This window comes from Mus musculus, chromosome 2, assembly GCF_000001635.26.
Source record: "Mus musculus strain C57BL/6J chromosome 2, GRCm38.p6 C57BL/6J".
In the NCBI taxonomy this organism is placed as follows: Eukaryota; Metazoa; Chordata; class Mammalia; order Rodentia; family Muridae; genus Mus; species Mus musculus.
In genome coordinates, this window is record NC_000068.7 from 135,891,323 (window position 1) to 135,919,082 (window position 27,760).

Sequence of the window (27,760 nt, forward strand, 5' to 3'; positions counted from 1 at the left end):
AGAAGTGGCAGGCAAGATAGGACCAAGGACAACAGAGATGAGTCACACGTTAGCTTTGATGATAATACTGGGGTGGTTTCCCTTCACATCCTTACACCTAACTCTGCATGTCTTTGGTACATTTTGAACGCAACACTTTCTCTTCCTTTTCTTACTGTTAGCTTTTGCTGCAGAGCAAAGCCCCTCGTTTTTTGTTTTTCCTTTGCACAGTCTTCTCAATTACTTCTGTTTTCTTTGTTTCTTTGGTTTTTTTTTTTTTTTTTTTTTTTTGAGTTTGCTCTTCTTCTTGTTCTTCTTTGTCTTGTAGCTCCTCTCTCCTCTTCCTTTTTTGACACGGTTTCTCTGTGTAATAGTCCTCATTGCCCTGGAACTCTTTTTGAGGACCACACTGACCTCAAACTCATAGAGATCCACCTGCCTCTGCCTCCCATGTGCTGGGACTATAGGCGTGCACCACCACCGCCCAGCTAGATATTCTTAGAGATGGAAGGTAATTGTATTCCTTCCGGGTAACAGGAGCACCTCACCCATGAAATAATTTGAAAGTCAATGCTGGGAGAATTCCTAAGGCTTGATCCATGCCGCACTTGCTGGGTACAAGGACAGCCTGCTTATGAAAAGATGAGGGAAGCATCCATTAGGAAAGTGTGAAAGAAGTCTAGGATGACTTCAGTTTACACAGAGCTTGTGGAAACAAAACAGGAAGAGTGTCTGTAAACAGTGAGTCAATGCGATTAAAGCATAAGGGTATAGCTCAGCTCCCCGGGCCTCGCACGTGTCACTGTGCTGTGCTAAAGAATTTAATTAAAACTCTAATGGCAAAATTACAGAGCTAGATTCTCTCTGGGTCCTTTTCAGCCTTTAATATAAATAGGAAGAGCTTGGTATTAGTTAGATCAGGCCATATATCTGTGCTACAGGTGAATAGGCTAATGATAGCCAGGGCATGCTCTTAATTATAGAGATGAGTGCTCTCTTGTGGATCTCCAGACTGGAGGGGAGGTTCAGAGTCCACCCTGGCTTGATTCTCTTGCTCATTCCATGTACGCTGTCAATGCGTTGGCACCCATTCAGGTAGGAGCCGAACAGTTAGCGAAATAGACAGCACTTTTTAAAGGAACTCTAAATCCTGTATTAAGATTGAATTTATTTCCCATGTGATTTGGGGTGAATTAATTCTGTTTCTAAAAATTAGAAGGAATGATTTTTGTTACTGTCCCTTGTTGGAGATTTTAGAGAAGGTACTGTGTTGGTCATATTGGGTTCTCTAACAGAAGAATTGATAGAATCTATGTCATCCATAGGGAGAGATTCATTTCGAGGGATTGGCTCCTAAATCCGGAAGTGAGTCTAGAAGCTGAGAAGTCTGTGAGCTTTTGACTCTGTTACAAATGCGACAGATTGGAAGCCTGTCTAAAAGCCAGAGGCCTGAGAGCAGAAAGCCAATGTGTGTGGACCCTTCCACAACTGAAAGTCTGAGAGTCAGAGTACCAGCAACTGAGAGCAGGGGAGAAAGAGCAGGCCCTTCCCACATCTGACCTGCGGGTCCTCCACAGGCTCTGGAATGCCCATATACTAGAGAGACCAGACCATCTTAGTCAATCCATGAGCACAAAGACTGGTCTCTCCTCGGCCTGCCCTCTGCATCCATACATCAAAGAGATAGTTTATCAATTCTCTGGGCAGCCTCTAGTTCAATCAAGTCAATGTGTCAGCCATCGGGAATATTTTCTCTTTTAGTGCTTTCAGTAGGAATGTGGACCATGTGGAGCAGTTACTCCGCACTGGATCCAAACGTTGCAGCCTCCTAACAACCCCTTTAATTTTCAGCCCCGTTTTGTGGTCTGCAAAGCAGGGACTTTGAGTAGTTAAACTCCTCTCTCCATAGACCTTGGATGAGAAATTCAGAGGACTTCTCCCAGCAGTCTGTGTTTCAAGAGCTGTCCACGTGACTCTAAGGGCAGGTGTAGCTCACACTTGTGAACCCTAGGCAACGGCAAGATGAAGGATTGTAGACTAACTAGAAAGGCAAAAATTAGAGGCTTCTAAAGCTCTTTACTGCTAATCTCCCTGAAGCAGGAAGTCATGATAAAAGAAGAGAAATTTATTGGAAACCAACAAACTTCTTTTCCTAGGCACACACAGAAGCCATGCAAAAAGCCAGACTCAGTCCATGTGCCTATAACCTACTGGGAGGGGGGTGGGGGTGGGGGGAGAAAGACATCCATATGTTTGCTTGTTTGTTTATTTTGGTGTATGTGTTTTATTCATGCCTTATATGTATTTGTTAGCGTGTGTGTGTGTGTGTGTGTGTGTGCACTCGCACAAGCCTGCATGTGTTATATACCAGAGTGAGACGATGGGTGTCTTTCTTTAATTGTCCTCCAGCCTTATCTCTCGAGAGGGTCTCTCCCTTAGCCTGAAATTTTGCCTGTTGACTAGGCTGGCCAATCAGGTCAGTGAGCTTCCAAAGTGCCTGTCTCAGCCCTTCCCCAGCAGTAGGGTTACAGCTGAGACTTCTTCCTAGCTTGGACAATATAGATCACATGGAGCCTTTCTATGTGCCAGGAGCTGTGCGCACATAGCATGTGACATCAGCCTTGAGGACCTCAGGTGGGTGTGAGGTTGTGATGGCTAACAGATTATTTTCTAGGGTTTGTAAGAAAGAAATGAGGCATACCTTTGAGCCAACACTGAGTAAGAGTGTTATCCATAGTCCCGAACTGGCTATTGGTGCAGAGAATACGCATGAGTCACAGCTACATCCTTTATGACACAGAAAGGCTGCTAGCACAGAACTGTGTTGGATGATAAGTACGAGTATAAACTATATAATTAAAAGCAGTCTTTCTAAAATTCAATAATGCAAGCTAGAATCAAAGATCTGTTTGTGTGTACATGGGGTGTTTATACCTACTTTTTGTGAACCTTGGGTCTCATCCTGACCAAGCAGATACTTTACCCTTGAGCCACATACAGCCCCCAAAGACCCGTTTAACTCTTTTATTCACCATTTGCTCTTAAGTATTCTAGGCCATAATAGTAATGCTGCCAGGTTTATAATCCAATTTTTTCAAGAAAATAAGGACAGAAAGAAATTTTTCTTTTTATGTAATCACCCCTCAGTGCCCTTAGTAACATCAACCAGCTCCCGACTGATCAATAAAACAAGCCATCATGATAGAGAGGCCTCAACCAGGGATTTTTCAGTTGCTAATTGTTTGGGGAGGGGAAGGTAGATAAAATGAGCATAATGTTTCCTTTTAGTTGATGGAAGTAAACTTAATATCTTTTCAGCAAGTAAGCCCATCTTTTTAATAATTAACAGCAATTTTAATAAATCATTAAGAGGGATGTGATTTCTAGGTTTCTTTCTCTGAAAGCCACAGACAATAAGTAACTACACGAAATCACACTTTGCTAAACAGTGTGCAGAGGGTTTAGTTGGGCAGAGACACCTCCAGGGGGTTGAGTTTCATCCTCTTCACTAAGGGATCTCCACTGAGGACAACTCTGCAAGGCCCTGCACTGTCTCGTGCTTGGTGCATCCTCTTACACATACTCCAAAGGGAGGACATTTCAGGGGTGTCCTGGGCTGGCAGTGCTCAGCAGAGCAAAGTGGCCAGGATAGCATTTGCAAAAGAGAAAAGGTTTTCACATGAAATGTTATTTAGAATTAAGTTTTTTCCCAAAGAGTTCTTTGCAAGGCTTAAAATACAGAGTTAAGAGGTGTGTTTATTGATGCACAGAAGCGGGGCCTAGTTTAGCTGTGCTACGCAGAGATGTGACCTTGAATCTATGTTAAACTCACTATGCACAAGTCCCCTTAGTTCAAAAATAGAAGTGAAAAATGCCTTCCTAGCTTTGCCTTTATAAGACACAAATAAAGATGGCTCATTTTAGAAGGTAAATCACACCTTCAGGAACTTCACACCTAATTACAAATCATTTTCTAAGTCCTTTTTGTGATGTGTAAGTTGTCCACATGGCCCACCATTTTACTGTTCACAGAGCATGGCAAGCACATTCTGACTTGTAGGCATTTACACTCTGCCTATATTCTCATTCATATTTATTCCTTCATATTCCGTCTCTCTGTGTGTTGTTCTCTCTCTGTGTCTCTCTGTATCTCTCTGTCTCATCTATGTCTCTGTGTGTGTGTCTCTCTGTCTCTGTCTCTCTTTCTCTCTCCAGTCTTGTATTTTCTCTCCTCTTCTTAGGAGTGTTCTTGCTGGACCCTGGCCCAGAATGTTCTGCTGCCATCTCTCGACTCCGCCGCCCTCTCCCAACTTCCTCTGACACAGACATTCAGTTAGGTTTTCCCTCTAGCACAGTTCATATGGTGTCTCGGTCTTGGTGGTCTAAAGGACTCGGCACCCCTTCTCCTGTCAGGAAGGCACATACTGAGACACCAGGAACATGCCGCTATGTTCCAAGGTTCACTGCTCACCATGAGATCTCTCTGGCTGCAAGTCCCTTGCACATAAAGATGAGGCATGGAGCCAGCATTGGTCCCAGGCTCTAGCAGAGACTGGGTAATTTAAGACCCAATGGGAGCTACTTCAAAAAAGAAAGAGCAAGAATTCCTATGGAACTGCTGCAAAAAGCAGTTTCAGAGTCCACGGCATTGGCCATGCCATTAAGAAGAAATGCATACATGCAGGGAAAGGCACATAAAAAGTCCAGTCTTTTCATAAGCCTTTTAGTATTCTTTTGTACCCACAAAGCAAGAGTTGAAAATGATCTTTGTTATGGTCACTTTTTCAGACACAAACATTTCTTGTCACTATTTTTAATTACTTGGTATAATGTATTATTCTGGAACAAATCATTTTAATTAGAGGTGCTTACCATAAGAAAGGGCTCATCAGTTTTCTCTTGTATTTGAAATAAAACTAGGAAATAAATCTGTTGTTTGTAGAATTTGAGGGGGCAGGAGAGGTGGAAACAGGCCACGTTTCTCTGATATTGATAGAGATATTTATTATAAATCCTACTTATTTGACACAGAGCTTAGAATAGACAGTCCCCAGCCGGGCGGTGGTGGCACACGCCTTTAATCCCAGCACTTGGGAGGCAGAGACAGGTGGATTTCTGAGTTAGAGGCCAGCCTGGTCTACAGAGTAAGTTCCAGGACAGCCAGGGCTATACAGAGAAACCCTGTCTTGACACCCCCCTCCCCAAAAAAAAGAATAGGCAGTCCCCTTCGGGTTTTCTTCTCTTAGTTATGCAGATAACTTTCTTGACTAACAAGTTCCCTGTTGATAGTTACCTTGGGTAACTTCTTACTTTGCCTGAAGACATGTTTTCTTGGTGTTCTGTCTTCTGTGTGTGGAGATGTAATTGCTGAGTGCTTCAGCAGTCATTTCTTTATGCTGCTTCTGTGAGAATCAGGGTCTACCCACAGGGGCCTTCCATGATAGCACTGAACCCTCACGGAAACTGAGCACCCATTTACCTAGAAGTAAAGTATTTTCATCAGAGTCACTGTGGGGAAAGGACAGAGGGAAACAGAAAGGGAGATGTTAGTTTCTCCAATTGACTAACCTTATAAATTAAGCCACAGAGGTGAAACATCTTTATTCTGGGGTAAAGGAGAAGTCAGAAAACTACTGCAATTTATGAGCCCAAAATAAACCTTTGAGAACAGTGTGTCCCTTGCAAGTAACTGAACTGAGAGTTCCCTTCCCTGACTGGTTCTGATCTCGTTGAGGTCACCCCTGTCCCACAAAGGTGAGGACTGTGCTGAGACTTGTGTCTTAGTCTCTTTAGACTGCTATAACAAAAATGCCACACACTGTATATTTTTTACATTCCCTGCAGCTGAAAAGTCAAAGATAAAAGCCCAGGCAGATAGGTACCTCCTAACAATCTTGTCACTATATATAGATGTGCAAGGAAGAAAGGTAAAGGGCCTCTTGGGGGCCTATTTTATGTTTCCTGACCCGTTTGTCTACCCAGAATTTACATTTCCAGTGACCATCACTTTAAGACAGGAATACAATATATGAATGTGTCAGGGGGAACATATATATCCAGACCATGACACCTTGTTAAACAGCATCAGACCAATTTCATATCTGCAAAAAATACAACTTGAAAAATCAGGAAAGGTGGTTTGCTATCCTTGCTGGGTTTCAGTAGCCTTCCCTGATGTCTAAGCAGAGGCCATGCTCATTTCTGAGGTAGGGGTAAAAATGAAAGAAGCAGATTACATCTTCCACTTGACACTAGATTAGAACATCCTCCATATCTCAGTCCCAGCTGAAATGAGCACTTCAAAGGCTCGCAGTTGTTTCTTAAGAGATTGTCATTTCTCTTTCTATGAGATATGGGAGGCTGGATAAACAAGAAGTCTCTCATCTTTAATACCTGCTCAGTAACTCACAGGCTTGCCCTCCTGTCCTGATTGTGATCTCCATGTCAGGCACAGGGCACAGGCTCCTTACCAGGACGAATCTCTCCAGTTCACTGTCCCTAACCATCAGTGAAAGAGAAGCCAACTCAAACTGCGTTGAGCAATTTTTCATGGATAGAGGTGAGGAGCAATTTATTTCGAGCAGGGAAGGTACTAGCAAGACTAAAGAAAAATTCTATCCTGGTTACATATGAGAGCATGGGTCACCCAGAGCCAACTCCATCACTGGGAAGTCTCCTGGAAATGTAGGAGCAGCTGCAGTCTCCAAAAGTCCCACCCCAGTCAGCCCTTTACCTTTGTTGTTACCACAAGGAGCACTAGAACCTTCTGAGGACCTTGTGCAAGCTGTATGAGCTTCCTCCCCTTGAGCCTGCCTACTGCCTCCACAAGAAACTGCCATTAGGCAGATCTCACTAGGATCTTATGTGGGCAGTCACAGTGCTGACAGTTCAGAGCCGTGGCCACGTCTAACCTAGAGGGAACAAATACACATTGTGTTTGAATACTTAGTCTCTGTGCCAGCCACTGCATGACATGAATGTGGGCAGAGACTGCCTTGGGAGGAGAGACGTCTAGGGCGGAAAAGCACAAACTCAAGCTGATCATGACATGAAAAATTAATTTTCAGTGAGGCTAATTCAACAATAATTTATAAATTTGGGGTTTACATTATGCACAGATTTGTATACCAGGTCAGAGGAACTATGTACATACCAAGAATGTTGTTCTTTGTAACTCAAAAGGTTAAAACACAGATATAACTCTGCCTCTCCTTCTAGTATCTGTTTCTTCTTCAGCAGCTAGCCAGACTTCAATTAGGATCAATGTTCTCATCTGTAAAATAGGGTTGATTGTTTTTATATATTTTTTAAATTGGTAATACATAGTCTTTATTAGGAATGCTAAGAATTGTTAATGTCTTATAGTAACAATTGATAAGTATTTACTGTGTTCACATTGCATTGTGATTTTGTTTTATTTTAGTAAGATGGAGTCTCATTAGATAGCCCAGACTTTCCTCCAAGTCTCAATCCCCCTGCCTTAGCCTTCCAACCACTGTTATTACTGCTATGTGTCAGCATGCCTGGCTTTGGTTTAGCTTATGTGTCAAATTCTCTAGTACCTAGAGGTACACTGTAGTTGATATTATTCTCTATTTTCAGTAATGAAGAAATGCATTTCTTTCTTCTTTTTTTTTTTTTTTTTGGTTTTTTGGTTTTTTGAGACAGGGTTTCTCTGTGTATCTCTGGCTGTCCTGGAACTCACTTTGTAGACCATCCTGGCCTCGAACTCAGAAATCCGCCTGTCTCTGCCTCCCGAGTGCCGGGACTAAAGGGGTATACCACCATACCCGGCTAAGAAATGCATTTCTAATCACCATGTTTGGATTATACTCATCTGATCATAAAGCTGATTCTAGTGATCATAAGGTATTTTGTGCTTTTATATTTCTGTTGCTATCTAAAGGAAGCTATAATGTAAAAATACATACTTTACATACTGCTAGCTAAAATAGAGGCATGACTTTGAATTATTGGGTAAATATCAACATAGGAAAATATGCTATATTAAGGACATCTGGTGTGAGCAACAAATGTCCTAAGTTGGAAGAGATGAGTTGCAGGTGTCCCTCAGGTGTCCTGTTGCCAGAACACAGGGAAAAGGAATGGTCATAGGTCACCGTGTCCATTGCATTGAAGGAAAGCAGCAGGTCACTGGGGCCTTCTCTCCAGTTCTAGTGTCTGAATGGATGTTCCTTCCTTAAAAGCCAGTCCTACAAAGATATCAAAAATACACATTAGAAAAAAGGCAGCACCTTCAATAAATGGTGCTAGGACAATCTGTAGAAAAATGAAACTAGGTTCTTATCTCTCACCATGCACAAAGCTCAACTCCAAGTGGATCAAGAATCTCCATGTGAGACCTCACACTTAGAAACTGCCAGAGAAAAATGTAAGCAGTCTACTTTTATAGGGAGACACATGTAAGGACATTCTGAACAGCACTCCAGTGGCACATCAGTCCACAAATGAGATAACATGAAACCAAAAGGCTCTCTACAACAAAGGGAACTGTCAATTGAGTAGGAGGCAGCCCACAGAAAGGGGGATTTGCCATTCATACATTTGACAAGAGGATTCATGTCTTAGGATTTCTATCGCTGTGAAGAGACTCCATGACCGCAGCAACTCTTATAAAGGAAAACATTTAAGTTGGGACTGCCTTACAGTTTCAGAGAGTTAGTCCATTTTTGTCATTGTGGGGATCGGGTGGGGAGCATGGGACTCAAGCAGATGTGGTGAAGGTGGAGTTGAGAGTTCTACGTCTGGATCTGCAGGCAGCAGGTCTTCCTGTGACTCTGAGCCACTGAGCCCGAGCTTGAGCTTCTGAGAGCAAAAAGCCCAGCCCCTTATGACGCATTGATATAGGGTACTGGCTAGTTTGTGTCAACTTGACACAGCTGGAGTTATCACAGAGAAAGGAGCTTCAGTAGAGGAAATGCCTCCATGAGATACAACTGTAAGGCATTTTCTCAATTAGTGATCAAGGGTTTCAGGCCCCTTGTGGGTGGGGCCATCTCTGGGCTGGTAGTCTTAGTTCTATAAGAGAGTAGGCTGAGCAAGCCAGGGGAAGCAAGCCAGTAAGGAACATCCCTCCATGGCCTCTGCATCGGCTCCTGCTTTCTGACCTGCTTGAGTTCCAGTCCTGACTTCCTTGGTGATGAACAGCAGTATGGAAGTGTAAGCCGAATAAACCCTTTCCTCCCCAACTTGCTTCTTGGTCATGATGTTTGTACAGGAATAGAAACCCTGACTAAGACACATAGTTTTTTTGTTTGTTTGTTTGTTTGTTTGTTTTGTTTTGTTTTGTTTTGTTTTACAAAGCCACACCTTCTCCCACAAGGCCACCTTACTCCATCAAGAGCACACCTCCTCCAATAAGATTGATCACACCTATTCCAACAAGGCCATACCTCCTAATAGTGTCACCCCCTATGGACCTATGGGGACAATTTTAATTCGAACCACCACAATAAGTATCTACACTATACAAAGAACTAATAAAAACATAAACATCAAGAAAATTAAGAAAAATTAGGCTATGAAACTGAACAGGGAGGTCTCAAAAAAAGAAAAAAAAAGAAATGCAGATGTTTAGCAAATACGCTTAAACACATTCAGTGGCCTTAGCCGTCAGGGAACTGTAGATTCAGACTATCTTAAGATTTTATGTCACCCCAGTCAGATTGGCCCTCATCACAAAATCAAATGGTAACAAATGCTGGTGAGGATGTGGGAAGAGGAGACCCTGCACACTGTTGGTGGAAGAATAAACCAAAGCCACCACTTTAGAAAGTCAATCTGAAGGTTTGTCAAAAAAGTAGAACTCCCATGTGACCCAGCTGCCCACTCCTAGGCATATAACCAATGGAACCTATATCCCCGTACAGAGGTAATTACACACCCACGTTCATTACAATATGCAGGAAAGGGAAGTGCCCTCGGTAGCTACCATCTGATAAACAGATAAAGAGAATGTAGTACATATACACAATGCATTTCTATTCTGTGCTGAGCGAATAAAAGCAGCACAGATTTAGTATCAGAGATATTGGCTCAAATCTCAGGTTTGTAACTCATTGGCTCATTGAAGAAATTCCTCTACTGTGAACATTGTCCCCCCTTGGAGAACATGTACTGCCTGTGCTGGTAGCCACTAATCTCATGTTGGTATTGTCATTACAATCATGATACACATTGTGATCCTCTACTGCCCACCACATTTCAAGAGCTTCACTGTTCTGGGTGGCTCACAGTCATCATATGTCACATTTGCGTCGTCGTGGTAAATCTACTAAAACCCAGCAAAGCTCTTGTTCATTTTAACTGGAGTAGTGCTTCTGATTTGTGTGACGCAAAACCATAAATTCATTTGTATCTGTTCTCTCCTGTTCATGGCTATTTGTTGATTCGGCATTCACCTTGTGCCAACTCCTATTCCCTTTCATTCTTTGAATGTCCCTTGAGGTTAGTGTCCGTTTACTTTCGGATAGAGAGGAAAGCTTGAGCTTGCGAAGATTAATCAATATGGCTACCAAGATGCTTGAGCAGCTGTCTGCAGAGAGGAGCTTGGAGTCTTCAAGCCACTGTAGAGTGCCACCTCATTTGAATGTCTTTGTGTTAGTTGCTTTTCTATTGCTCTGCTAAAGCACCATGGCAAAGGCAACTTAGTTTATCTGGGCCTGTGGTTCCAGTGGAATTTGAGTCTTTCATGACAGAAGCTGTAGGCATGGTGACTGGATTAGCAGGTTGAGAGCTCACATCTGGAACTGGAAACAAGAGGAGAGAGAGAGAGAGACAGAGAGAGACAGAGAGAGAGACAGAGAGAGACAGACAGACAGAGAGACAGACAGAGAGAGACAGACAGACAGACTTGAGAATAGCTCATGGCTTTGAAACCTCAGGGAAATCCTTCCTCCAGCAAGGCCACTTCCTAAACCTCTCCAAACACTGCTACCAGCTGGAGACCCAATAGTCAAACATCTAAACCTATAGGGGACACTCTCATTCAAATCCCCACAGCCCTCATCCTCAAAAGGTGTGAAAGCATCATGTAAGGCAAAAGCCCCCACACCGTTCTCTTCTCCATATCGGAATCTTCCCAAACAGTCACAAACAGAAAAGGGGAGTCCTACACCATTCCTGTGTCAATAAAGTGGAATCAAATTCCACATGAGCCAATCCAGAAAAGCTGGCCATAGATGGAGGCAAGGCTTTACTCGTCCCTAGTTTGTGTTGCAAAGCCCACAGTATAAACATAGATAGACACCAGCGGTTCACCTGGATAGCTGATGTAAAGGAGGGCAGGAAAGAAAGACATACTATAGTCTACTTTGAAATCAAAGTTATAGGACTAGGGAGATGTCTCAGTGGGGAAAGGGTTTGCTACCCAAGGGTTTTGATTCATCAGCACCCACTCTTGAAAAGCAGAAATGGGGCATCTCCAAGGTAAGCTGGCTAGCTAGACTAGAGAAATTAGCAGACTCTGGGTTCAGCAGAAACCCCTGCCTCACTATATATAAACAGTCAATGTAAACTCCAGGCATCAACTGTTGAATCTCACATGCATGCAAACATACATACATGTGTAACCATACACACAAGGCACATGCACACCCACCCATCCCCCCACACACTCCTGTTATCTAGGTACCCATGCACCCACTCTCCTTTTTATTCAGCTGGCTGAGTTTTCTGTAATTCCTTTCAAGAAAAAAGGAGATTAAATTTTATTTGACAGAGTACCTTTTGAAATAGGAAGAATGGAGAAATATTACTAAGCTAAATCAATTTGAATATTTTCTCAGGCTACACTATTGAATTCTGTGAAGATAGCATACACTAAAAAATGGCATCCAGCTTAATCAGGCAGTCCAGGGTTGATGAGATGGTAGGTGTCTCCAGAAGCCCTGAGTGGCACGCTGCTTTCTGAGCAGGGATCTGAGGGACAGAAATAGACTCTGCCAGCAGGGCAGCCAGCGAGAGTGATGCTTCTGCCCCTCTCAAGAAAAGTGGCCTCTGTCTGCCACTTGTTCAGAATTTCCACAAGAATTCCGGACCCTTTTTCGTCTGCACTCTCTGTAGCCTAAAGTAAGAGTGGGGCCTGACAGCCAACCAGGCCTTTGAACGTCAAGGTTAGCTTCTCTCCGAGAGCTGAAAACACTGCTTCCAGGAAGAAGTTCTCTTATGGTTTGTTTTCTTACTAGCAGATTCAACTACTGTTAACTGGAAAAACAGATTTTCAAAGGACACAAAGTCTGGCTTCCTTTTACAATCTCCTCCACAGTTCCCCGGATGGTAGACAGCGTACCTGACTATGGGTCTCGGATATCATTATGTCGGTCTGGCTAGGCTGCCACAGCCTGAGTTCTAGTTTGAAAGTGCACATGTGAAATTGAAAACTAATGTTGGAGAAAAAGAATAGATTGTGTGTATTTACTTCTAGAGGGGCTCAGTGTTTATTTTGTTGGCAGAAACCTAAGTAGGGTTATTATACGTCCTTTCAGCTGGCTGTCACTTTGTTCTCAGACTTGAGTTCTGAACTGTCCAGAGTAGATTGGATGGGTCTGGTGAGGAAACTTCTCGGCTATGTCAAGGAGCTCATTGTGGGCTTTTATGTACTGTGCCTTTAGAATCAGTCAGGGCTTCTCCATAAGGTCCCTGGAAAATATCTACTCTGGCCATTACTTCTCACGATAACAAATAAGGAATTATCTCATGAACCAGATAGGCCATTTGTAAATATCTCTTTATCTTTTTTTAGTTGCTGAGGACCCCAGAGGCAAATAGGTTTTGTTGTCTAATTGTTGGGGATCATCCAGCACCTACCTGTCTCTGTGGGTTTCTGCCTTTCACGCTCTCTGTTTTACCATTCTACTGTACCTTGTTTCTTCTTGATCAGTTTTATTATCTTGGTTTGGAATAAGTTTGGAAGAAAGTAGCTGCTGCTGCTTCTCCTTCTTCTCCCTCCCTCCCCTTCTCCTTCTCCCTCTCCTCTCTCTCCTTTGCTTTCCTGTCTTTCTTCTTTGTTTGTTTTGTTTTTCACTTTTAAGGTCACAGGAATTGAACCCAGTGCTAGTTAAGTGCTTGCTATTCTACAGATCCTGATCCGTAGTTAACTGTTGTTTTGTTTAGTCTTGTCTTGCTAAGTTGTACAGGCAGGAATTGAATTTGTGATCTTTTTGTCTTAGCTCCTGAGTAGCTTCGATTATGCCATCCTGCTGTGCGAGAAGTAACTTCTTTACAGGGGCATTCAAATGGTGGCCCTATGCAAACTGGGCTTCCCAGTCAGTCCTTCTGAGCCATCCCAAGTTTTGAATTGAGTACGTATGAATTAGGAAAAGATGTCCCTTCTTCCACACAGCTCACTTTAACATGTTGCCTTATGTGTCACCTTCTCTACCTGAAGTTCCAGAAGAACTGATGGATCTGGCCTGGTGCCATCCCTTCAGTATGAAAAAGTTTGTTTTTTGTTGTTGTTGGTATTTTTTGTTTTGTTTTTTCTGTTGGAAAATATTTTATTTGAAAAATTTATTTGTCCACTTATCCTTTCATGAATGAATTAGTTTTAAGTTGATTTTGAAATAAATACTTCAAGTGCAAGAAAGCCAGAGATGCGCAAGGCCATTTTAAGGTCTCTCATGAATGTGACATTCTAGAGCGTGAGTCAGTCAATCCGAAGATGACAAAACACAGACCGTGTTTGGTGCCAGAAAGGAAGTAAGCAGGTTGTTGTGACTGGTACAGAAAAGCATAGTATGGAGATTTGAGAGCCTCTGAAGAGAAGAGAGGATGGATCAGTCATTAAGGTGAGAACTGGAAAGTGAAGAGCCACAGACACCAAGGGGATGAGAGAGACACTGAAAAGGTGGAGCTAGAAGTGCAAAGGCCTTGAGACTTTAAGAAAAGCAGGTCTGTTGCTAATGAGCAAAAAGAGTCGAGATCAGGAAGCCGGTAAGTTAAGTACAACAGAAGGAAGGACCCGGATCCTTTAGACCACTGTAGGTGAAATTTTACCCTAAATATAATGGGAACTTATTAGTTTAGGATTTATTTATAGAACTGGCTAAAACTTAAAGACTCAGTCTGGCTGCTGTGGGGTAAACCATGGAATGGAGAACAGTCCACAGCAGTGGTGACAAGGTCGTGATGGTAGAGGTGGAGTTAGTGGGCATAACACATCAGTGCGATGAAAGCAAACTTAGTGAACAAGAGGAGAAACCACAAGGAAGGAAAAGGCAAGGATGACTCTCAGTCTCAGTGAGTGAGTTGGCAGAGTGAAAAGTTAGATGCACCAGTCACGTTTCTTGAAGTAAGGACAGTCTGTGATGGTAGAGAAGCTGAGAGAGGAGAGAGGGAACTTAAGAAGTCCCACCCGGACACGTTCAGTTCATTTTGAAACATCCCGGGATGACAACTGGGGAGTTAAATGTCTGATCTGGATCCCACAGGTCATTAGGCTGCTATTTTAAATGTGGGAGGCAGCACTAATTTGTCAGTATTGATGCCATGGCATTTTACAGAAACCTAGGTGCATGATGGAAATGAGACATCCAAGAACCAAGTCATGAAGGGCATACGGAGTTTGGGTGTGTAAGGAAAAGGCAGGAAATGGCATTAGAGGACTGGGGCTTGGTCAGCGTGTGATGAGAGAAGGTATTTCAAGAAGAAAGGAACTGTCAACCACACAGAGGCCAAATCACACACATACTACCTTCATACAATTTGTTTATAGTTGGTCACCATGGTGACAATACTGCGTGCTGCAACTCAGTGAGTTGTGTCTCTGAGCTGTGTACCTTGCATACATACTTTGATTAGTTAGGATTCCGAGACAAATTTAGGAGGAAGTAAATACTTAATGGTGCAGCTGTATTTTGTCCCCAAAGGCAGAGGTCTTCCCTCACCTTCGCCTCTGTTATATTCACTGCTCTGTCTCCAGTTCTCAGTACTGTTATGAATTTCCCAGTACCTGGTATGGAGTTGAATGTTTGTGGTGGTTCTTCGCCAGGAATCTAACCAAACTGAAGTCCATCTTTGTTCAGGGATACCATGCCCCTGGATTCTGCCACCTGTGGTGGCCTTCTCTTGACATCAGATTTATTGTGATGAATATTGCTTTTTTTCCTAGAATTTAGAAAGATAATTTTGGATGGATGAAACTAAGAATCTGAAATACCTTTCTTAACATGTTAATCTTGTAATTGCTATTTACTTACTGGTGCTTTTATCTATGGGGGAGGACAGGTTCCTAATTGTTAGCTTTGTGATGAGCTAGGAAGACATCTTTAGATCATGTGAAGAATGCCTAAATTTGTTGAAGCACAGAGCCATGTCTTGGTATTATACAAACATAGGGCACATTGCATCTGAGTTCATTTCCTAAGCATCCCTTTTCTCTCACTGACAGAATTTTCATGGTACTCCTAAATGTAGTGGACCAGGAATCCCTTGGGCATAGGTGGCTCTAATGCGGTGCTTGAGTTTGTAGAACACTTCTTCTCGAGGGAAGCTTTCATTCTGTGGTTTTCATTGAGTTTCTGGAGGCAGAGTCCACAGTAGTGGGACACAATGCAGTTGCAGCAGAAGCCCCGGGGGGCTCATGAGAACATGTCACTGATGCTAGTGTAGGTATGGACCAATTCCAGGCAGCAGTGTGTCCTGTATGGTGGGCAAGCAGGTGACACTTAGTTACCTTCCAGGAGCTCCTATCACAAGCCCTCCACAGAACTCTTCTATATAAATCCAAGACAGCGGTGTCATTAATTTCAAACCTGTTCCAGAGGAATGTTCTCTGTTAAAGAGGTAAACCTTTCAGTATACAGAAAGAACACACTGTGTTCTTAATAAAAATGTTCAAGGGGCCAGGCCGTGGTGTCCTTTAATCTCAGCACTTGGGCAGAGGCAGGTGGATCTCTGTGGGTTTGAGGCTGTCTTGGACTACAGAGTGAGTTTCAGGACAGCCAGGGCTACACAGTGAAACCTGTCTCAAAACAAACAAACAAACAAACAAACAAACAAAACCCAAAAAAACCAACCAAACCAAACCAAGCCAATCAACCAAACAAAAAAGAAATGTTCAACAGTATTATCAGAAATGGAGTTGTTAGGATGCAGATACAAAAGGTGCCTGCTTGTGGTCCTGTGATTGGATACCATGTTGTAAGTTATGAATACCCTCCCACTTCTTTTTAACAGGAATCTTTTGTGTTTGAGCCCAACTGCCTCTTCAAAGTAGATGAATTCGGCTTCTTCCTGACGTGGAAGAGTGAAGGCAAGGTATGGCATAAGACAGCAGCTTGTCCTGCCTGCTGTCCAGGTCAAGCCACTTCCCTTCCCAATAGGTGGACCAAGCTCCTCTTGAGGGCATGCAGACCACGCTTCCTCCTTCCCTTGAGATTCTTCACTGCATGATTTCCCGTCCCACTCCTTGGGGATACCCTTGGAACTGAAGACATTATACAGTTTAGCTCTCAGAGATTCAACTGGAGGAACAAAGCTTGCATTTTTTAAAAGAGCTACAAGTCATTGGGAAAAGGAAGTTACATTGTTATAAAAGCTTGGACAAAACAGGTCTGGTTTAATCTTGAGAGTTAGCAATATTTTCTAGAACGTAATGTTCAAGCTGAGACAAACATGATCTGATGTGCAGCGCAGCGCACACTTAGTGAACACTGGAGATGAACCAAGACAGGTGGAGTTGGCAGTGTATAAAAACTGGCGTTATTCCTACTTAATGTTTTATATATGCAGATATTTAATGATGCAAGGCATTATTATGCATATAAATGCAGTAATACTTTATAAACATTTTACTAATCATTTAGAATTACACTCATATATATGTATTCATATTTATGTGTATACAAATATGAAATAGTTTTGAGTCTTTTCTTTCTGATCATTAGACATCATTACTGTTATTTGCTTTGCATTTTGCTATTTGTATGAACAGCGTTGATTTTATCTTTAGAAATGTTTGTTAATACTCTGGGCCACCAGGCTGGCAGAATTGAAGTTCATTGCCGGGGTGTATGCTCTCTCTGCAGGAAGGACAAGTGCTAGAATGTTCCCTCATCAACAGTATTCGCCAAGCAGCCATACCAAAGGTAAATGCAATTGGTGGTGTTCTTCAATTTTATTTTATTTATAATGTGTAAGTGCATGCGTGCATGAGTGTCTGTGTGTGTTGGGATGACGTGAGTGTGCATGTGCTATCCACGTTCCTGTGGAATTGGTTCTGTCTGTCCAACTTGACATGGGTTCTGGGAATACAACTCAAGTCATCATGCTTGTGTAGCAAACACTTTTACCCTCAGAGCCATATTGCTGGCCCTGCTGTTCTTTTAAACATAGATTTACAAGAGTATATTTTTCATCTATAACTCTTAGGTGACTTGGGTTACATTATTTGGATTTCAGTTATATTAGCAATGTTTTAACCCTTTGCTCTTCATGTTTAACTGATGACTGTGTGGGTTTACATGGCTGAGGCACCCATACTGCTTCATCTGTGCACTCAAAACACTAGTGCACACAAAAATCCTGGCTGAACTCTGAGAGGGAAGGCACCTGGAGCACAGAAATCAGGGATCGTCAGAGATTGGTGTGCTTGAAGAAGAAGCGGTCTACAGAGTGCTGTGCGGAATTTAAAAGGTTTCTCTTCATAGAATGTTCAACCACAGAATTTATTTCCCTCACTGTAACTGCCTTGTGTGGTTTCAGATTTCCCAAACAAAGTTCTATTCCTGATTGTTTGTTTGTTAATTTTTACTTGTCAGTTGGCCTCTTTCATGTTAGCTATGTTTCCTGTGTAACTACTTATTGGAATTTCCTCTGGAAAACAAGCGTGGTATTTTATGTGGGAATCAGGGTAAACTTTCACAGCTTTCCTTCCATGTGAGGATGCAAACATTATAGAAATGCAAGTGCTTGTTCTTTGTATCCAAGCTGCATGTGAGTCTTAACTTCATTTCCTCAGAGTAGCCTATGCTAGTGACTGTGGTGGTGGTGGTCTCATTCCTGGTAAGGAAGCCCAAGCCTGTGTTCTGTTGTAACAGGCTCCGTGGGATATTCATGGACACAAGCAAACACCAGTACAGTCTTTCCTGAACATCACCAAAGCTGAACTTTTCTGAGAGTGACAATCAAAAAATTCAGACAAGGAGGCGGGACATGTGGTTCAGCAATGAAGAGCACTGGCTGTTCTTCTAGTGGACCCCAGCCTGATAAAGTCCCAGAGCCCTCATGATGACTTTCACCTATCTGAGCACTTGGCACAAACAATCATAGACATACGTGCCATCAAACAAATAATTGAGATTTATTTTTAAAAGATGTATACAAAAGACTATTGAGCCAAGTTTTCTTGAAGAAGAAAGAAGAAGGAGAAGGAAGAGGAGAAGGGGGAGGAGGGAAGAGGAAGAAGAAGCAGGAGCAGCGGAAGCGGAGGAAGAAGGAGAAGAAGGAGGAGGAGGAGGAGGAGGAGGAGAAGGAGGAGGAGGAGGAGGAAGAAGAAGAAGAAGAAGAAGAAGAAGAAGAAGAAGAAGAAGAAGAAGAAGAAGAAGAAGAAGAAGAAGAAAAGTATGATGCTCTTCTGATGCAGTTTTTGTGCACTGTAATGCTGGGGACTTCAGCCCTCCAGGTTTTATAATAGTGCTAGTTCCCTGGGGGGTTTTAATGCAGCAGGGACCATTTCCCTTTAGGTATATTTTTTGCATGAAGTGTGGTTTCTTTTCACCGCATTTTTCTCCACACTCTGCAACCTACCATATTTTTTCCTATTTTTATACATCTACAGGATCCCAAAATCCTGGCTGCTCTCGAAGCTGTTGGAAAATCTGAAAATGATCTGGAAGGGCGGATATTGTGTGTCTGCAGCGGCACGGATCTGGTGAATATCGGCTTCACTTACATGGTGGCTGAAAATCCAGAAGTAACTAAGGTAACATCTCAATGGCCTCCCTCCCCAATAAGTGTATGGTGTGTGTGTGTGCGCCGCGCGCGCACAGTTGTTTAATGTTTAATATAATTTTAAATATGAAGTTGAGAATTGTACACGCATTTTAATCGTTTAAAAGTTCACTGCTCTGCTGGAATATTTCTGTAGAAAATTCAGCATCCCAAATGCTTTCATTACCCATCACACACAGAAGTCAGCCCTGCCTGGCATGATGTGTTTTCAGAAAACTAGCCCAGGCCTCCCATAACTTGAATGTGCCCAGGAGTTCCTGTGATCAGTAGGTCTGAGTTAAGAGACAAGAGATTCCTTTTCAGTTAAGCTCAGAGAAGCACACTCTGAGTATCAAATACCTTGGTCAGTCCTGCCCACCAGAAACAACGTAAACCATGAATATGGCTTAGGTGTAGCTGTGTGCGAGAGAGCAAGCATGGTATGCATGAAGTTCTAGTATAAAAAAAAATGAAATAAAAACATAAAACGGTAATGAGTGGCTCAGTAGTATATACTGTGACAAGCGTGTTCAATATCCTGGGTTCTACCCTCAGTGCCAGAGACCAACATGGCTATAACTATTTCTGTAAAATATGGTTATTTAACCCAATATATTCTAACCATTGTTGTTTTAGTATGCTATAAGCATAAAATTTACTAATGACATAGTTTACATTCACTTGTTCATGGTGTTTGACATCTAGTGTGTATTTTTACATCAAACATGTCAAATTAAAAGTGCAAAGTAGCCGCTGTCTACCCTATTGAACAGTGTAAACTCGGTTGCTTAAAAATCTCAATCTCTTTTCCTCAGTAAGCTGTTTGAAGCATTGAGTTAAGACCCATCTTATATCATGATGCCCATTACGTAGTAAGAAACCATTGCCCTAGCAAGGTAGTCCCTAAAGAGATTTTGATGCAAAAATCTTCCCAACTTGACTTCCAAACATATGTAATCTATATGAAAGAGACCAAGTCTTTTCTATCATAGAGACCTGGGTTTGGGAAAGGAGAGGTCTTTCATTTTCCATTAATCTCATAATTAGAAACACAGCATAGATTTAATGAGAAAGGTAGAGATGCTGAGTTGTATAGGAAGGATAGTCACCAGCTAAGATCAGGTGGGGAAGCAAAGGACCATCACAGTCATGGACTCTGGGTCTAACAAGAGGCAGAATTGAGTGTTGCTCATTCTGGGACCACGGGGCTTACTCACCATCACTTGCATGGCATGGCCCTCATTCTAGAAGCACTGGCCTTACCAGGGATGTCCTTGCGCACGTGTCCCAGACCCACAGAGGCACTGATGCAGAGCCTGCATTGGTAAAAAACAGCTTCCAAGTGACTAGTGTGTGTGTGTGTGTGTGTGTGTGTGTGTGTGTGTGTGTGTGTGTGTCTCAGAGGCTCTTGCTTTGTGCCTTTGGAAGAAGGCATGGGCCCTCCAAGGACAGCCTTTGCTCTGTCCTTGTGGAAGTGGCTTTGTAGGTTTTGTGCTTTTGTTCTGTGTCATCTCAGTTTGGGAGAACAGCTTTTACAGGCCTCTCAAGTTTTTATTTCTCTGCTCAGACAGGAGCCTAATTTGAATGGATTATTGACCTTGATCTAGACAAATAGCTTTGCATATTTGCTGCAAAGGTCTTTCTGCTTGCCGTTTGCCATAGCAACCTTGACTCTTGGGGATCCGTTCTGGCTAACTGTGAAGAGAATGACTTGCTTGTCACATACACATGTTTGGCTACTTGAAATTTTGCAAAAAATATTGTAAACTTTGTTGTTTTGTGACATCAATTCCTGACAGAAAAACAAACAAACAAACAAAAACAACAACAACAACAAAAACCACTGTGATTCCTTCTAACTCCAGAATCTGCACTCGGGCTCCAATTAGCTGAGCAGAAATCCGTACTTTTCCTTCTCAGCCAACTGGGAACATAGACACCATATTTACTCTTCTGTGTCTCACTTATTTTTTTCTTCTGTGAAATGAGACTTGCATAAAAAGTACCTGCTGTACGATTGTGAGGGTTGCTGGACTTGCTGCTTTGAAAACGCACGATGCATTTCATCCCCCTGTTAGCTATGATGATCCCAAAGTCAGAATGTAAGCTGGAGGGGTGGGGTGGGAGAGATCAGGATGAGCCTCCTACCATCTTATCTCTCGGACATGACAAATAGACTGTGGAATACCAAAGACCACATGGGAACATAGACCAAAGCCCAGGCTTAACCTCACGCTGTCTGCCTTTGCTCCTCAATACTGGCTACATCGCTCTAAGACCTAAGCTAGTAAGGTCCTGGGACAATGTCTCAAATCAGCAAATCTCAGGTGCTTGTTTCCCATAATTTGATTGCTGTCGATCTTGGTCCATTGTGTTTAAGAATCTCCTTTTGGGACATACAAAAATGAGGAAGTTCTATGCAGAGGAGGGATAAGGTGGGCAGTACATCCTCAAAGACAAAACTTAACTGTTTTTCTTTAAGTAGCAGACACGTTTTAAAAAAAGTTTTATTTCCTAGAAAATAAAGACTCTAATTTTGTTCTGATTTTCAGTTCAAACTCACAGATATTTAATCCTACTGTTTTTAGGGGGAAAATATTTTAGCTTCTTGGAACTGTTACTTAGAAGAAACTGTTATTTTTTTAATATTTCTCTACTGGTATAAAATACAAATAATAAATCTCATTATCCAGACTGAAGAGTGTTAGTTAGTTAATGTCCTTCTGGTTAATGAGTGCTTGCTGACAGCATTAAATACCATATTTTCCCCAACTATGAGTATTAATTTTTCCCTGAATTTTTCAGTGAATATGCATGTGAATGGGTAATGATGCTCATATCTTGTTATCAATACTTAAAAGCTTATATTAGTCAACACCAGAACCTTTATCGACTTCAGTATTGACAGTATCTCCTACATTCCCATTTTTATTCCTAATCTTGGATAGATGCATCCCTAACAGATTATACAAACCGAGAAATGAGTGATTGGGTTAGGTAAAAAAGATGGAAGAGTCCATCAATTAACTCAGGTCAATGAGAAAAGCAGAGTAGCTTAAGGCTATGCAGGAGAGAAGGCAGATAGCCCAAGTTTAAGCCTGGGCTTTGGTCTGTCTTCCTGACTGGTCTTTGGAGTTTCACAGTTTATCTGTCATGTCTGAGGTGGAGAGGTGGATGTGACTCAGTGATACCAGTCACATATGAGTGGAACCAAGGACCCCTGAATTATGGGATCACAAGATATGCTAATGGCCCAATTAGCCCATATGGAAGATGTTCATGGTGAGTTCATTACAAAAGCCAGTAACAGCAAAGAAGTGGTTTTTATATTAATCTGTAGAGATCTTGAGTGCTTTGGCTGAAAGAAACTACTTGTGCTTTGCTTTCTGGCCGTTCTCTCAATGGCTGAGCTGCAGACATTACATGTCATCTGTTGGTGGGATGTCATGGAGCTTGTTATATATACCCCAGCCATTAAGGAACGGGCTGCTATTAAGCCCACATTTCATAGCTCTGTGACTTCCCTTAACCTATCGCTTGTCTAGTGCTGTGCAGACTAGCACATGGACAGCATCTGGAGGAAACAAATAGCAGCCTACCTTTAAAAGGATTGCTCTAGAATATCCAACTCTACTAGCAGCAGGCCTTTTTCTTTTCACTAGGCTTTCATTTGTTTATGTAATGTTTTATTATAACCGACATGCACAGGTTTGAAAATTAATAGAAGTCTTTTGTTGTAAGCCTCCAAATTTGGGGCAAAAGAATTTACTATCTATATCAACATGTGGCCTGGAGATTGAGTTTAGTGTCTGGGTATCCAAGGGCTTTGAATGTCTTAGGAGCATTCCACATTTCTTTCTCTGACCAAGGAGGGAAACAGGAAGAGAGTTTCCAGCACTGCATTTGATTATTGAAGTGCTTGAATCTCCTCCGAACTCCTAGACTATTATGCTACAGAACAGTCTGATTGTTCTGAAAAACTCACTTCTCCAAACATTTAGGCGAAGCCAACTTTCTATTCATCCAGACTCCAGAAGGACCGAATTTAACTCAAGAGAAATTTTCTGACTCTGAGCGAGTCCTTCAAATTGTTTTCAAAGAGTGTCTGCAATATGTGTGTGTGTCTGTGTGTGTGTGTGTGTGTACATGCCTCATTTTACATGGCTGTTTGGTGAGTCAGTAAAGCCCAGATGATTCAACTTTCTCCAAGTTCAGGTTGCAAATCCTTATAAAGTGTTTTCTAGTCATTTGACTGTGAAAATGTGGCTGTGTTTTTTCCAGAGATGCAAGTCTTATATAAGACATCCTGGAAGCTCAGCTTGTGCGGTCTCCAGCTGCTCTCTGCCATGTAAACAGCCTAGCCTTGCCACTCGCCACTGATTTAGGCTTGTGCTTGACTCCACTTCTCCTCCCTTATATGGTATCCTGAATAAGGTGGTGGCCAAACTTTTCACCTGCTGTCCTCCTCTCAGCCGCTCTGCCAAGACCACCCACACCTCCCTGTCACACCCCCAACCATCCCTTATATTATTCAACTTTCGTCTCTGCAGTATATCCAGAGCACAATTGCTTCTTACTGCCACTGTTGTGTGCTGTGGTCCTGACCAAAACTATATCTCCTCTTCTCTCCTGTTCTTCTCCTCCCCTCCCCTCCCCTCCCCTCCCCACCCTTCCCCACCCCTCCCCTGCCCTCCCCTCCTTCCCCCCCCCACCTCCTCCCCTCTCATGTCTTCATCTTGACCTTGCCCCTTATAGTCCATTCTCAGAATAGCAGCTGAAGATAAGCCTCTTCAGATCAGGGGCTTTCATCACGTGGGATGCTCTAAGGCCTCCAAGTCTCTATGAAATCCAGCCTCATCTGCTTCCCTGCCTGCCTTCACCTCCGTTTTCCTCAGCCATGTTTCTGTCAGATCTCTGTGGATATGCTGGCCGTTTGCTCTTTCCCCTGTTATAAAGGAAGGTTTTACGTTTGTTGTTTGTTTGTTTGTTTCCCTGTTTTTTTTCCCTGGTTCTCTTTCCATCCCTACTGGACTATTCACTACCTACTGCAGCTCCTGTCCTCTCAACACACTTCAGCCCTTCCCCATTCGTTCTTCTTTCCAGAACAGTTTCCAGCCTTTTGAAAGTGCTCAATAAACGCATGCTTACTGAAGACAGCTATGCTGGCCAGGCTAATATATCCTAACCCAGCTGGTTAAGATGACAGTAGTCTTGCCCTAATTTTTGGGAAATGGGTTCCAGTATCCCACAGTGAATTCCTAAAACCACAAATGGTACCAAGCTCCGCATGCACTTCTCCATTGTTTCTTCTTCCTGTAAATACATCTGATTAGGTTTAATTTATGTTAAAGGAAGTCGCAATACATAGTGAATTGTGAACAATAGATTGTGATAGAATTGCCAACATCAGTACAGTTATGCATGAGGACATTATTAAGTAAAATAGGGACTTATTTGAGCACAGCCCATCTGATAATGAGGTAGCGCTGAGTGCCCAACAAGAGGGCGGTACATCCCAGTTGTTTAGAGCAGGACAATATGGGATTTGATTCTGCTACCAGAGGGTGTGCAAGTTATAACTTATGAGTAGCTTGCTTCATCCATTTTCATTTAATATTTTCAGACATGAGCCACTAATATCATTGACAGTGAAATAAGGGTAAGGGGGTGCCACTGTATCAGCTCGGTGTTGTACACTTCGATTTTATACAGACTCGCTGAGGAGGAGCTAGGGAAAACGGTACTTGACAAGCAGGCTGAGAAAATGTGATTTGATGGCAGTCCAAGGGGAACGGAATGATCTATAATCCCGGGGTGTTATTTTTAGAGTCATTTTTCAGGATGTAATGAGATTGCTGCCACTGAGAGTCCATGACAGGACGGGAGGTTTCGATGCTGTTCTCTTGGCTTCCTCCCAATCAGGATCACCGTAGCCTGCTTACCTCAATACTTCCTGTCCCTCCACTTAGAAAAATGTCGCTTTCCTTTCCTCTCCTGAAAAGCCCTCTGTTAAAAAAGAAATGCTAACAAGTTGCTGCCACCTTTATCCCAACCCCAGGGTGCTGCTGGGTAAAAGGTGTGTCTTCTCTGTCCTGTAGCTAGAAACACTTGAGAAGAAGCAACCTCATGCTGAAAGCTTTGGCCCTTTTTCCAAGAAACTGTAATTAAGCTTTTTATTCTTCCTCCCTGATTCCTCCTCCCTGAACCATCTTCATCCCTCTGCTTATTATTTTATCATAGGCTATGCAAATTACTTAGTTAGCACGCTTACATCTTATTTACTTAGAAAACCAACTCTGGTTTGTTTTTGTTTCTTTGTTTGATTCTCAGAAGGCAGCTAGCTCAGGAGGGTTTCCATCTCCAGCAAATAGGAGTTCAGATGTCAGTTACAGCTGGTGCTGCACAGTGCAACCCCAGTCACTGTGCTGTGCGCCAGGCTCAAGCACATCCCACATTCAATGCTTCCACACATAAATCTGCTATTTTATAGCAACTCGAATTTTCCTTTGATTATAGAAATAAGCTGTTATTGTGAGGTTCAAAATGCAGAGATTGGAACTGAGTTCAGGCAATTTCCATCCCGCTCATTATACTTTCTTCAGGTTGTCAATATTGGGAGAACTTCGTAAATTATACTTTGTGACTAAGTTACCAAATAGGCACTAGACTAATTACTGCAGAAATTAAGTTATGAAAAGTAATGTGTTCTTTTTTGGGGTTCAAAAATGATAATAGGGTGTGTGATTTATTGCAGGCAATACAGTATCATTTTAAGAAACTGAGTTGAATGTTAAAGGCTCCTTGCTTGCACTTGGATTATGTTGACTAACTACAGAGGTTCCTGGAGAAGGAAGGGATTTACTCTTTGTTTCACTGGGAAAACAAAAGCAGATCTCGCTTCCTTCTGTTGGCTCTGCTAACATCCTCCATGACCTCAAAGACCTCAGTGGAGTTCCTGCGTGGATGGCCAAGCACTGAGGAACTTCAAGGGATCAGACTGAGCTTCAGCCAGGGTCTTCTAGAGGTGCCAGTTCTCGGGCCCCTTCTTGCCTGATAGTGAGAAATCTAGATAAAGAACCTAGGAAAGTTTCAACAGGTAGACCTAAACCCAAGTCACCAATTTTCAAGCCCACAAGTGTTAAGGTAACTAGAGCATACAAGTAGACAAATGCAGCTCCCTGCCCTCCCAGCCTGAACATGAGTTCACCAAGGCAGAGCAAAGAAAGGCACCTGGGGTAAACCAGGGTCTGTGACTCTAGAAAGCTCACACTGGCTTCACAGGACCCCATTTTAAAATCCTTTCATACAGTAGTTTGTGTTAGTTTGGGTATGATATGCCCAGGGTCTTGTGTATTCTAGGCAAATGTTCTACCACTGAGCTAGACCCCCAAACATTACAATGGTCTCAATTTTCAGAGTATAGGCTAGCGGCTCCCAGAGCCCTCGCACCTCCCACAGAGCTTCAAAGTCATGTCCAGGCCCAACCTTGGGCCTTCTCAATCAGCAACCCATGTTCTGGTGATCCGATTTGCCCTCCACATGATTGTGCTGCACCCTGGAAAGTGTGGCTATGGGAAAACGGTCCACCAGTAGCCTTAATATCCCACCGTCCTATGGAGATCTAGGAGAAGGGGCATTCGCCTGCTGGGGTGAGCTGTGCTTGCCGCCTTAGGCAGCTGGCTGGTGCATCTGAACCTCTCTCCCCACCCTCAATATTCATTAAGTCTCTTCGTTACCTTGCCTCACAGTGAGGCTCAAACATAACGAGCATAGAGGATGTGTGTGGATCTGTGTGCATGTGTGTGTAGGGTGTATGCATGTATCTGTGTGTGGGAGAAGGTGTGTGTTTATGCTATGCATCTGTGTGTGTGTGTCTGTGTGTGTCTGTGTGTCTGTGTTTCAGGGGGAAGGATGTGAGAGGAGTCTCTCTCTCTCTCTCTCTCTCTCTGTGTGTGTGTGTGTGTGTGTGTGTGTGTGTGTGTGTGTGTGTGTGTGTGCTCGAGAGTTTCATGCTTCCAAAACTAGCAGTTGGCATTTTCGTGCCAAAGTGTTAGATCCCATGGGAAGACTGGAGTGAGCGTTTACGTTTCTCTGTTTGGCAAGGATCGTAGCTAGCTTTGAGTGCCAAGCCTCATTGCATACTGAAGAGTCTATGGAGGTGCTGAAAGGTCATGACTTGTGCTCAGCAAAGAATGCCTTGGATGCTTTACCTTCTCAGGAGATTATTGTATGGTAAGACCATGGGGGTCAAAGTATGGTCAGGGTACAGCAGGAGCCAGTGTCAGAGTCACCAAGGCAAAAAAAAAAAAAATCATTGTGCCAAGATGCTCAGGTGCTTCCTGTGGACACTAAGGTATGAGTGGTCCTACGGGAGAGCATGAAAGTCTCAGTGGTTCTCTACTCATGTGAGCTGTACACAGGGAGAAAGTTTTGTGAGGCATTGGAATGTTGAGTCCAGATTGGTCCCCGGTTGCCACTAGAGAAAAGAGGTTGCCCTGAATCAATAAATGTAATGCAATTTTCCCTGTACCCTCAGTGAGTATAGTTTTTACAAGGGAAGCAATCTTTTCATCACCTAATCAAATGACAGGCAAAATGAAATAAAATGGTCCCAGGATTAGCTGGCTTACTATAATACAGAGCTAGAGAAACAGAATAAGAAAACCAGGCAAAAAGCATATATGAAAATATAGACAAATGTAAAGGAAAATTGTTTAGTGCAATGCACCACAAACAAACCAAACACTGTCCACCGGAAGGAGCTGTCCAAATGGTGGGAGACCAGGCCCTCTGGGTAACATTTGGATGGATCCAGAGAGCTAGCTGCCAG

At 42.8% G+C, this 27,760-nt stretch overlaps 1 protein-coding gene across 19 annotated transcripts in view; it reads left to right on the forward strand.

Annotated features, from left to right (window-relative positions):
• The window catches only part of Plcb4 (phospholipase C, beta 4), a 356,000-nt gene that overhangs the window by 232,720 nt on the left and 95,520 nt on the right, over positions 1–27,760 (forward strand). For all 19 annotated transcript variants that reach the window (XM_030248529.1, XM_011239359.3, XM_030248537.1 and 16 more), the window contains 3 exons: positions 16,177–16,257; positions 17,028–17,087; positions 18,779–18,922. In XM_030248529.1, the coding sequence (XP_030104389.1) occupies positions 16,177–16,257; positions 17,028–17,087; positions 18,779–18,922 (285 nt within the window). The remainder of the gene's footprint in view (positions 1–16,176; positions 16,258–17,027; positions 17,088–18,778; positions 18,923–27,760) is intronic.